The 14,122-nt window shown below is 27.7% G+C and overlaps 1 protein-coding gene across 4 annotated transcripts in view; it reads right to left on the minus strand.

Moving 5' to 3' along the window:
- Positions 1-1,558: 1,558 nt before the first annotated feature.
- LOC142318799 (glycerophosphocholine phosphodiesterase GPCPD1-like) overlaps positions 1,559-14,122 on the minus strand; it is a 151,947-nt gene continuing 139,383 nt past the window's right edge. For all 4 annotated transcript variants that reach the window (XM_075355293.1, XM_075355294.1, XM_075355291.1 and 1 more), the window contains 2 exons: positions 5,095-5,332; positions 1,559-2,119 (listed from right to left, as the gene is read on the minus strand). In XM_075355293.1, the coding sequence (XP_075211408.1) occupies positions 5,108-5,332 (225 nt within the window). In that variant the 3' untranslated portion in view covers positions 1,559-2,119; positions 5,095-5,107. The remainder of the gene's footprint in view (positions 2,120-5,094; positions 5,333-14,122) is intronic.

Raw genomic sequence — 14,122 nt, forward strand, 5'->3', positions numbered from 1 at the left:
AATTTAAATATTACTTTGTTAATCATCAAAATTATTGGGCCTGGAGCTGTATTTTAAAAATATTTAAGAGTTATTTTTATGTAATGTTGTCACTAGAACCTCATAGAATTATATCAGTTACTTTACTTACAAAGATAATCATACGCTAACTACTAATTGATTTCATCTGAAAAATTAAAATATCCCAGAAAATAAGTCGAATAAGATCTAGAGGTCAAATAATTTTTCGGTACTATTAAATAATAATAATAATAGGAAATTTATGATATTTTGATAATTTGTACAGTGTAGTTAATGAAAAGAAAAAAAACCAGAATTAAGAGTTAAATTATTATTACAGGTATGATTTTTGTAATTTTTAATTAATTCTATGAAGAAGATTTTATCATTATTACAACATAATTACTGTTTACTTCATCAGTAAACTAGTAAAATTTTACTTAACAAAAAAAAATGAAAACAAAGAAATATTTTTTTGATTTTCACAAAATGTATTTAAAAATGACAGCTGTTTCAGTACACAGTACCTTTCTCAGATATTAAGAAAAGAATATAAAAGTTAAAAGTACGATACAAAGAAACGGGTAAATACATAAAACAAAACAAAAAAATTATCAACAACTTGATGAAAAAATTATCAAAACCAACACAACGTAAAACATCCATAAATATTTTTATTATATAGGTTTTTATATCTGTTTTTACTTTAATATTGTTATTTTTTACGTTTGGTTTTATGTATTTACCTTTTCTTCATATTGTACTTTTAGCTTTTGTATTCCGTCGTAACATCTGAGGAAGGTACTATGTGTTGAAACAGTTATTTTTTAAATAGATTTTGTGAAAATCAAAAAAAAAATTTTATTTTCATTTTCATTTTGTTATCATGGATATTCATCACATAAAGGCTTCATCCATTGAAAATTTTATTTAAGTACTTGTGCCTCAACATTATCAGTATTAATTTTATTTTAAAGTAATCAGTTTTTAAACAGTTTTGGTTACCATATTATAAAACGTTTTCAGTGAAATGATTCCGATTCCCCTGAATGATCCATACCCAGTAAAAATTGAAACACTGCAAAGAAATGCAAAACTAAATCTCTTTACAAAATTTCAACATATTTTTCACACTTAGAAGCCAGCTTTTTAGCATCCAAAACATCTTCTACTTTTTTAAATCTTGGTGTAGCAAGACAGCATTCTTGTTACATAAGCATATTACCCTTACTTCATACTCTTCAATTTTCCAGGTGCTATGAACTAGCAGGTTGTAAGTGATTGCTATTTTATTTTATTACATAATCTATTCTTTCAATGACAGAAATTAAGAAACATAGTAGCCTTACTTCATAAAAAGAATTTAAATTTTCATATTAATAACAAAAACAATTTTTTTTAAATCATCTATAAAATATGACATTAAAAAAATTCCCATACAATAGTGATTAGGTACAAGTTAAAAAGCATAATTACAGAATAGTTAAAATATTAAAAAAATAACAGAAAAGTAAAATAATACAGAAGTATAAAATAACAAAATGAAAAAACCACAAACTACAATAGTATTTAAATCTTTAATAACAATAAATAATATTAATAATAAATATCACATAATACCTTTTGAAATAACACCAAAATAATTTAAATCAACCATAAAATATAATTATATATTTAATAATTGATATTATATCACACTTTATTCATAAATTTTAACAAATTTTTACCTCCCATTAAAGTCTATAATAAATTTGTACTCAAATTAAACTATAAAAAAAAGAAATACTAAAAATAATAAACAATAAAAACCCTCAGGAGATAAACAATAATATTAATATCAATAATTATATATTTATATGAAAAATATTAATTTCATAGAAATTAATATCTGATATCTCCCCCAATTATATGATTAAAAAATGGTAATACAATATACTTTAGAATTAATAAAAGTAACATAACAGAATGGTTGTTAATATTAAAAATTGCTGTTAGGAACTTAATTAACTAATATATATTGATGATGATATTAATAATAATGAATTAAAATATAGAAAAATTCCACAATAGTTACACTATTCAAAAAGAATATAACAGCTGAAACTGGAACTTGTATACCCTGCAAAAATAAAAAACAAAGCTGTTATTGTTTTGGTTTTCTTTTAATTTTCTTTTTTACAATTAATTTATCATAGAATACCTAAAGAATTATTCATTAGAATATGAATACACACATAAACACACACTCTCTCTCTCTCTCTCTCTTTCTTTCGTATGCATATATTTATTTTTAATATACAAGATTTTAGAAAATTTTGCAGCTTCATATTGCAAAAATGTAAGCAACTACAAAGGAAATAGATGAAATATAAAACTACAAAAATACAATTTTATATGCGGTTTGAAATTTTTACCTGCTACCTAGAATTTCTACCACCTTGATCAACCTTTAATTTTGTAAACATCAAAATGATTGTTCAATACAAAAGCATCAAAAGTTGTTTAGTAAATAATTATATCACAAACAATTATTGTTAATGCAAGTCAATAAATGTGTTTACTGATCATTTCTGCCTTAAAAACATAAGGTTTTTCATTGCTGAGAATTTTCAATTTATTAAATGTTTCTTGTTCAGACAGACAAGAAAGATACTGTTTTTCTAAATTTAAAAACTTGTTGCAAATTAGGAGAGAGAGAGAGAGAGAGAGAGAAAGAGAATATGTGTGTATGTAAAAAAATTTTCTTCTCTCAGTTGCTGATCATTTTAATTAATATTTTCACTTACACATAGCAAAACACTATTAATTAAAAACTGAAGGTTCTTTTGTGTATGTAAAAAGAGATACAGTTTTCCCAGTGTCAATTGCTATATATTTTTTTGTGGTAAAATTATTAAAAACATTTTGTTAATAATCCTTGTGATCATCAATTTAACATAATCACATTTTTAGAATACTTTAATTTTTTTGTTAAATTTCATCGTCAGACTGCATTAAAAAACATACTTGTAAAAGTTACTCTTAACAACTCAACATTTTATTCAACATAGGAGGAGTGAACATAATAACAAATAATATGCAACATTATAAGATTAAATGGTGAAAGTAGTCCTAGAAATAATTCATAATTTTGAAAAAGAATTAGAACACAGAAAATTATCACATTAAAAAAGAAGTATGAGTCGATCAATGACCAAAACACTTATAAAAGATGATCTTTTTAAAAATGCTAGTATAATTTAAAACTACACATTTCAAAGCACTAAGCTGACACATTGGTTATATTTCATTATATCAATATACAGGAGATTTTCTGTGATAAAGGACAAAAGTATAAAGGATCTGGTATAAATCCAATCAGTTCAAGTATGCAGATATATAATATAAGGTAGATTAAAAAAGTTCCCCGAAATAGTTTAATTTAAAAAATTTGCAAAATTAAAAGATTTTAGAGTAAATTTCCTTCAAAGTAGTTTCCTTCAATTGCTTCATCACACTGGTCATCAAGTCATTGGCATTCTTACATCTTTTTCCCTTAGAACATTTTTCAAGGGAGCAAAAAATAAAAACAGCTGATTCTAAGTCAGAAAATTATGGTATGTAGGTGCTCCAGAGTTGTTACATTATTTCAAGCCAAGTATTCTTTTTCTTTACAAGCACGAATCGATGTGCCAGTGTATTCTCAAGAAAAATAATCCATTCTTTGTTTTCCATTTTTCAGGTCACTTCCTTCTTACTGCACCAATAACTGTACATTTCCTTGTTCACTGCTACCTATAAAAAATAAATCTGTAGCGAATTATCTATTTATTGTTATTATCAAAAAAAAAAAACTTCTGACAACTTTTCCTTTGCTGATATCCCAATGAAATTTCTGTGATTGTGAAAATGATGTAGATTTTGATGCAGATCGGAAAATTTTGATCTTTTTCAGCTATAGTAATGAGGTCTTCTGCCAGTGTCATAAGAATTTTTCTGATTTGCAGGCAACATTTTTGGAACAATGAGTTCACAAACATGATGCATGTTCAGATGATTATGGAGAATATTGTAGCAATTTCGAACTAATACTCCAACTATTGATGCTCTTTCTTTGATAATTTTTCTTCTATCATTTCAAACACAATTTTTAACATGCTCAATATTTTCTTCATTTGTTGAGGTAAATAGATGTCCATTGCAAATGTCATCTTCTACACTAACATGATCCTCATCAAGACACACTGTTTTCTTCTTTATAGCCAAACATTCAAATGCTTGTTCAAGCAGCGTCATGTCTCTAACGGTAATTTTTTAAGCAAACACAAAATTTAAATTAATGAGCTGTTCAACTGCTGACATTTTTCACTGCAACATACACTACATGAAACAAATAGTTTTATTTAGTACTATTATGCAAAACAGGAAACATGTAATATGGCTTTTTATTATGACATCAGTGATGCCAATATAAAAACCAAAAGTTTCCTTATTATGATTGCTATTTTAAGCTGCATGAAATAATTCTGGGAGCTTTTTGAGCCTACATTATATATACATTTTAATAAAATAACCTTTACAAAATGCAATTCAAAAAATGCATTAAAAAGAAGAAAATTTGACATTTACTCAAGTCTACTTTTTTAATTGTTTATTTTTAACTAGTTTTATTTTTGTTTAAAATATGGGCTGGATTACAAAAAATATTACTTGTGAGAAAAAAAAGAGTATTCACAAGAAAAGCAAAAGGTGAGACATCTGGACTTTGATTAAAATAAGAACAGGAATGCAAGGAATAGCCATTAAGTAACTACTATTGAGTATGAACTACACCTGTATGAAATGCAGTTGTGTGTATAATTTTTTTCTTTTTAATTTTATCATTTTCTTCAAATTTCATGCAATAATAATGTAATTTGATTATGAAATTTATGAGCTATGACTCATAAATAGTATTGGTATGAGCGTAACTCATACCAATAGTGAGGAATACCTCCATTCTCCATCTCTTTTCTACTTTAACACCAAAAGGAAAATATCAAGGGATACTGAATAGTATGAAGAAGAGAAAGTGAAAAGAGAGCAAAATATTCAATATGGATGAATTGCTTTTACCTGTAAAGAATATCTAATTAGAACTGGGACTAGAAGTCACAATTTCACCATTGGATGGTGCAGCTAATACTACAGGTGACGACACTGCCTTACTATCAGACACTGTACTACCATACTGATCTACTGACCAGATTGACAAACCAGATGAAGTTGAACCTGACATCTTGGTTGAAATATCATGAACTTGATCCATATCAAGTCCTTTCATGCTTTCAATGAAACCCCTCTTTACAGTTGACTGGAAAATAAAATAAGAAGTTTAACACATTATTATTACAAAAAGATTGGAACTATAATTTTTAACATAATAAATAGACTATCAAAGTAAACAAATGATAAAGAGACTAAACAACTGTTTTCATATAAAAATACATCACTTTCATGGCTAAACACCACAAAGAAAAAAGTTCTCTTTTAGCAATTAAAGAATGCTGCATCTCAACATATTGTATTATTAATAATTTTATTATTGTATTAATTATGTTTAAAAACTAAGGTTTCACTAGTGCACAGTCGAATGTGAACCTTGGCTTCCTAATTTTTAAAAACTAATCAAATAAAATAATATAACTGAAAAATTGAACTTAAATACAGTTAAACTTGGATGATTTAAAGCTCATAGGAGGGCCACATTAGAGTCAAATTGCAGTGTTCTTCTAATTTTTGGAGGAAATCAATTTTTTATTCTTCCCAATTTTTTGTTCTGCGAGTATATGTTGAACACAGATTAGTTTGTTTGTACTGAGGATACTGGGACCTGTACACCCAGTGCATCCATGTTATAGTGCAGTTGAAAGAACTGGCTCCGAACCATTCTCGGGACTCTTGTTTCTTAGTGGGAGCTCGCATATAGGCACTGTGGAATTGCAGCAGCCCCTTTTTCCATTTGATATTATCAATAACAATTAATATAGTGAGTCATTTTTTTTTTAATCCTTTCTTTATACTTGTACAGTATATAATCCTTAAGCTTAATGTCAGTAGCCATCCCCCAGTTTATGAAAAAGGTACAAAAGTCTTTGTATGGAACTGTGCACTTCACAATTTCAGCAGTGTAGTGTTTGGCTGTTGTGCGCATGCACACATAGGAAGCTGCACATAAACCTGCAAGAGAGAAAGAGTACTGTCACTCCCGCAGTGCCGACCCTGGCATGCTGGTGGAAGGCAAGTTTTTTTTTACTCCACAAGTGTTGTGCTTAAAAACCTGTACCATATTCTTGAATGTAAAAAATGCAGAATTAGATTATTATGCTGCTTTCAGCTATTCTATCCGATTCATTTATTTTTCAGTTCTTTTATTTTACAGAAAACTTTTTTTTTACACATGTTTGTTTTCTTTTACACAATTTTAAAATAAAGGCTATAAATTTTCTGAAGCAGCACCTCCAGTAATTTTAATTTTTGTTTCTTGTCTGGTGACTGTGCAATAATCATAATGGTTGAATTGCTTATCAGGTAAAGATGAATCATAATTATTCCATTACAATTACAGAATAATAATTATTAAAGGCAGCAATACATTTATAAAATTGTTTATCATTTAGTCATATTTATAACACGGAAATTACTCATAATTTTCTAAAATAATTTCTATAATCTGAAAACCTTAACCCTAGTACAGTTTAAATGAAATCTTATATACATTTAGGGTCTAATTAACTGAGTAAATTTAACTATTTCATTTACAGAATGCTTGACACACATGTTGCAAAAAAAAACTACAAATGTTAGGTAAATAGAGATGAAGTAAAACTGTATTATAAAAACCTTATAAAAAGCTCTATCACCGCCAAACATAAGACTAGAATAGCCAATATAAACAAGTTCAAATTTACAATTGTCAACAATAGTAAGCAATCAACAGCTCATATACAGCAGTTTTTCATTTAACTAATCTTATTTTGAAAACTATTCCATTAACCAGCTCCCACATATAAAATTCAAATATTTTTATTAATGATTAAAAGTAGTTGAATCAATGATAAAATGGGAAGAATTTTTATAACTGTTCAATAACTAAATCTAAACATATTGACTGATATATATTTTTGTTTATTTTTTATGTAGTCTTTAACAGTCAATTCATTTCCAGTCACTCATGAATACATAACCACAATCACATCTGATCTATTACAGAAATTGTAAGGTGGCCTTTTCTTGGTTTCTGTTGTGAACGGTTGAAGTATTTTACAAAAATACATTTTAACTTAATCTTTGGGTGGTAAGTGTTCTTTCATTAAGTTTTAAAACAGAAAAATTGTAATTATATAACGAAGAGCTAAAAGAATGGGATAAGTATTTTTCCCATCCATCAGTAAATTAAAAGATGTGTAGTAATAAGATAACACAAAGGGAAGATAACTAGTTTGAAAGGAAAGATGGTTTAAATGCCACATAAGTGAGAGAAAAAAATAAATATGATTCTTCCGGTATTTATAAAATAAAATGCAACAAATGTGAAAAGGAATATATTAGTAAAATGAATAGGTCCTTTGAGGATAGATTTAATGAACATTTTAGATAATTTAGAAATAGAATAATAGGTAATAACAAAAAATTAGAAATTTTTAAAAAATTATATGTATGCGTGTATGTGTATATATATATATATACATATATATATAAATTCAGCCTTATAAATCTGCAAACAGAATTTGATGGGGACATTCTTATTAAAATTATTAAAGTTGGCATACAATGATAAGAAATTGATAAATTAATAATTATTGCAATACTTTTTAATTCTCTTGACCGAACAAATATTTGTTCTGAAATTTTTTAAATGTTTTAAATTTCATTAACAAAAACTTTTTACAAAATAAAATGTAAAAAGCTAAAATTAATGTGTAAATGTAAACAAAGAAGAATTTATTAAAATAAAAAATATCACTGAAGATGGGCTTGGGTCCAAAAATGTTTTGATGAACGTAAAAAAGTAAAGGTAAGGGTGTTTTCTAATTCTGTACTTTGCAAAGGCTGAAAAAAATATTATATAATACTTAGTTATTTAATAATGTAGAGAAAAAAATTGACTGTAAAAAATTTAATGTAAATAAATTTATATACATATAATAATTCTTAATGCTTAGAAACAGTGTATTATAATACTGTTTCCATGAGTATTATAGACTTGATAAAATCAGGGCTGTACATCAACTTATGTTTCATACTATCTGTTCATTTCTTTGATTAAAATACATTTAGAAAATCTGAGACAGTCAGGAATGAGCTTCTTTTAAAGAATAGATTCAGATGCAACAATTACTATCTTGACTGATGACAAACATGTACATGAATGAATGGCATTGTTGAGATACAAACACATGAAATTTTTATGACCTAAGGAAGTGAATATTTATTTACCATGTTTAATTATATTTTTCATTCCAATTATTGTCTTTCTCAACGAAGCTCTATCTTCTTTTCAACTTTTATTCTTCAGGAGGTTATTTAATTATTTACTTTCTGAGGTGTACTCAGAAATAAATAATTGTAACATAACCTTCTTTGACAGCTTTCTAAACAACAACAATGGCAATAATGAGGACATCACACCTAAATCAGCTCACTAGTGTGGTGAAATATATTTCAGTGATGAGTCAATAAGAATTGCCAATCAGCAAATAGTTCTCGTAAATTATTATCTTTAATTTGTTAACTACAAGTTGCTGGCATTTTACTGCTAATCATCACAAGATTGAATAGCCATATGGATTCTAAAAAAATATACATTGATGTTATTCTTTTTTTATTACCTAAACATTGAAGTTCCAATAAAGAATCCTAAAACAGACTTCTTAATTCTACATGTTTTTTTTTTTCATTTCAAATCAACAGTAGCCACCTCCCAATAGTGGTAGCAAACACAGCTATTAAATGTAAAACAGCTAGCAGAACTGAGTAGATCAATTATTTACGATAACTTACATTAAAATAGCATAAATAAGACATTTTTTCTAGTTTTCTAAAAAGAAAATATTTTGAATATGACAGCAAAACTAAGAGAAATCCTACTCAACAGTTGTCTTGTACTTAAAAATTATTGTAACTTGAACAATTCAGTTCTTAAAACTGTAATTATTCGTAATTTAAAAACTGGAGGAAAATACTCTAGAGAAGACTTGTATAATATATACAATCCAATCCATCTCTTTCTCAGTGTTTTATAATAATTTTATTTCTTTGAGATGAGGAACAACATTATATTTGAAAATTAATAACCGACGATTACTTGAGAATGATAAACTTGTTAACTTATCTCCAGTGGTATCTTAAGAAATGAGCATCTACAGCCATCTGAAAAAAGAATCTCTTCTGTATTATAATAAAACTTTAATCAGACCAATGATAGGCACGTATTACAACAAAAATGTACTCAAAAAATGAAAAACATGTTACAAACAAAATAATATGTAATTATTATAGCACAACATGATTTAGAAAGAAAATTAAAGATTTAAAAAACTCAAATTTTGGCGTAATTAGAAAAAATATTCAAAAGCTTTTGAAAATGATAAAAAGATCAAACTTTTAAAAATATCAACATGAACTACTAAAATACAGGCTTATAAAATAAAATATACATCAACATTAAAACAGAGAACCACCGACAAACATAGAGCATCAAATACATTTAACCTCAACATACAACAAGAATTTTATAAAATGTTATGTATGTTAGCATATCCACTGATTCGGTTATCACACTTCATTTCTACTTACAATTCAGTAGTAAAAAATGTTCTCTGTTTCACTTACTATTTGTTATGCAAAACGCTTTGGTTGAATGAGGATATTTTATCACATATGCTATTTTATTACATACACTTTTACTAAATTTGATCTTTTGATTGGGAGAATTTATAAATATTAGCAAAATAATTTCAATTAAACATGTCCCAGATTCGAATCCTGGTCAGGTGTGGCATTTTTACACATGCTACAAATCATTCATATCATCCTCTGAAGCAATATCTAACGGTGGTCCCAGAGGTAAAAAAAAAAGGTCTGATCCAGCTGATGAGTTACATCCAGCCATGTTAAATTTGAAATATACGAAAATTAAATTAACCTAAATATAATAACCTATAATCTATAACCTATAGATTAACCTAAATAAAATCCATCTTTGTTTTTAATGAATGAATTTTTTAATCAAATACTACATACCGGTATGGTACATACATAGCCTAGATGTGTTGCATGGATGGAATTTCAGGCGTTTCAATATTCTCAGAACACTGGTTTTTGATATCCCTAACATTTGATATAACTAACATGAGGATCTACAATGATAGCCACAGCCACTGCTATTTCATTATTTTCTGCTGTCACAGTATTTTGATAGTTCTTATTTTCAGAAGCATGACTTGGGAGTATTTCTGCCGAGGAATCGTAGAGCATACAAAGCTACAGTCTGATCAAAATTTCAGTGACATTCCCTCTAAAGCAAAATTACCTCAGTTTTTCCTTTAGTTTTAAATTGTTCCATAATTTCCAATAAATAAAAACTAATTAATTTAATATTTATTAATAGTTTGCAAGTAACAAAGTAGTAAAAAAATTATTTAAAGATAGTAATAATATATTCACTTAGACAAATGTCATTTGCAACTTGAACTTCACTTTTAGGTTATTTTAAAAAGTTCACTGGAGTTTACATGTTCAACTTCTTTTTCTTCTTCTTCATTATTGTTAGCATTGATTGTTTTTTATTTTTTAGCATTGATTGTTTTTTATTTTTTAATTTAATTCTCTTTTATTTAAAATTTAACATCAGCTGGATGTAACTCGTCAGCTGGGCCAACCGTTAGGAAATTGGGGAAGGGGTGCACGATGGGGTGCCACCGTAATATCTTGGCAACCACTCATCCGATTTTCACAATTAAAACAGTGTATGTTGTATCAGCAGGTCCAACGCTAACTGTTTAACACATCGGTTACATTCTTGATCAAATGAATCTTGGTTATCTGGAGATTAAATCGGTTAGCCCTATGTTTTGATTCCACTCACCGACTGTGAAATGTATCGATTCGATATTTGCTAAATACGCTCAAACCTATGTGCTAGCGCAGCTGTAAAGTATAAACTTATTAAGACTAAAAAATAGAAAATATGTAAAAAAATCTTAAAATGCACTAAAATGTAAAAAATAATAATTTTAGGATAGTATCTCATAATGAATTTGACAACAAACTTTGATGGTGATATGTAAGATTATGTGAAAGTCAAAGCTTCACATAAAAAATTTTATGTTATTGCCATTTTTTCTTATGCATGATGAATAGCCTAAAGAGTGGGGTGCAAACAAGCATAAGAAAAAGTTGGCAAAAACATCAACTTTTTAATTTGAAGCTATGACCTTCACATAATCTTACAAATCACCATCAAAGCTTATTGTTAAATCCATTCTGAAATACCGTCCTAAAATTATTTTTTACCTTTTAGTGCATTTAATTTAAGAGTGGTTTCAAAATTTTTTTTACATATTTTTTATTTATTGATATGGTTGTATTTTTGTTATATCAATTTCCATCATTCAAAATAAAATATTTTTACACAAGAGGTATCAATTTTGGACACCTAATAATCCCATTCTGCCTGCCAGGGCAACCCACCTGGAGGGGGCCTAACTGCAGAGCCATGCTACAGGCACACCCTACAGCTAGTAAAAAAAATTTCAAACACTAGAAGTAAGTTTTAAAAAAAAGTAACACTAAATTTTATGGAACAGGCAAATTTATCACTTATTTAGAGATTATAAATTCACAGACGCTACTAGGTACTTTACTTCTTATTAGTAAATTACAAGTACTAAAAAGAATAAATTACAAAATTCTGCCGAAGACTAATATGGAAATAGATGAAAATTCTCATATAATCACCGCCCCCCAACAAACAATGGCAGTTTTTTTATTAATCAATTTGTTGTTTAAGAACAAACCATTTGCAAACAATAAGAATAATACTGCAAGCAGCCAGGTTTTGGAATCATTAAATTGAAGAAACTTGAACTTCACTAAATTGGTAAAATCAATTTTAGTGACCGATTTACTATTGTAAACTTATACAAAAACATTACTGGGTTATGTAACGGAGAAATTTCAAAAGTTTTGTTGAGTGTCACAGACAACATAAAGGGTACTTTTAAGCTTTTCTGAATTGTTATTACCTTAGCTGATGACATAATGGGTGATTCAGAAAGCAACACACTATTTGTCAAATCCAACACTTGTGAAAAGTATTATCGACTAGAACTACTTGTATTTATAAAACACTGTCACTGATTTTAGCAGTAAATTTCTTTTTGTAGAAAAAACAATCAGTAATTTTATTCTGTATTCTTTAACTCTGTATTTAAATGTTAAAATATCATGAATATCACTTGATCCAACTAATTTTATGTGATAACTACATGAAAAGAATGATTGCTAACATTTACAGGAACCAAACAGCAACAGTGACAATTGAAGAACATAAGAAAGAAGCTGTAATAAGAAAGGGAGTCTGACAAGGATGTTCCCTATCCCCGTTACTTTTTAATCTTTATAGAACTAGCAGTTAATGATTTTAAAGAACAATTTAGATCTGGAGTAACAGTACAAGGTGAAAAGATAAAGATGCTACAATCTGTCGATGATATAGTAATTCTAGCTGAGAGTAAAAGGATTTAGAAGGAACAATGATGGCATGGATGGAGTCCAATGCAAAAACTACCACATGAAAATAAACAAGAACAAAACGAAAGTAATGAAATGTAGTAGAAATAACGATGATGGACCACTGCATGTGAAAATAGGAAGAGAAAAGATTATGGAGGTAGAAGAATTTTGTTATTTGGGAAGTAGAATTACTAAAGATGGACGAAGCAGGAGCGATATAAAATGCAGAATAGCACAGGTGAAACGAGCCTTCAGTCAGAAGTACAATTTGTTTACATCAAAAATTAATTTAAATGTCAGGAAAAGATTTTCAAAGTATATGTTTGGAGCATCATTTTATATGGAAGTGAAACTTGGACGATCGAAGTCCCTGAGAAGAAAAGATTAGAAGCTTTTGAAATGCGGTGCTATAGTAGAATGTTAAAAATCAAATGGATGGATAAAATGACAAATGAAGAGGTGTTGCGGTAAATCGATGAAGAAAGAAGCATTTAGAAAAATATATTTAAAAGAAGAGACAGACTTATAGGTCACATATTAAGGCATCCTGGAATAGTCACTTTAATATTAGAAGGACAGGTAGAAGGAAAAAATTGTGCAGGCAGGCAACGTTTGGAATATGTAAAACAAATTGTTAGGGATGTAGGATGTAGGAGGTATACCCAAATAAAACGACTAGCACTAGATAGGGAATCTTGGAAAACTGCATCAAACCAGTCAAATGACTGAAGACAAAAAAAAAACTATATGAAGCAAGAATCAGTTAAAGTGAAAATGTATCTGGCTTTAAAGATTCATAAAACCAAGTGATACATTTAATAAACGGTAACAAAAGAATATTAATTTTCAAATATAATATTAATCAGCTGTATAGAACACTAATTGTAAAAGAAGGTTTTGTTCATTACTACTTTGGCAACTGAGAAATCATGGTGCATTAACTTGCAACTGAGCATTCATGTTACATCCTACATACACACTGAAAACATATTTACAAGTAATACAATAATCACTGTTTTTAGTTTTTTTATGTGCCTAACTGTTATATTTCATTAAAACTGGCCTCAAACTTTGTTACACACTACGTACTGTTTTTAGCTATAAATAATCATTTATTCTTTTTAATAATTATAAAATCTTAATTTATTAATTTAAATTTTTAAAAAATTCTAATTTTATATTATCTATAAAAAAAATTATATTTTATTTTATCCAACTTTCAAATTTTGATTTACAATTTAAAAGCACCATTCATGTTTTAAAACAATGTATAAAACACTAATGATTTTTAAGCAACCTTATTTTTGTAATTTTTATATGGTGGTTTTCTTTTGGAAACAGAAATCTTACAATCTGTTCACATTTT

The sequence above is a fragment of the Lycorma delicatula genome, chromosome 2 (assembly GCF_047948215.1).
Source record: "Lycorma delicatula isolate Av1 chromosome 2, ASM4794821v1, whole genome shotgun sequence".
NCBI classification, from domain to species: Eukaryota; Metazoa; Arthropoda; class Insecta; order Hemiptera; family Fulgoridae; genus Lycorma; species Lycorma delicatula.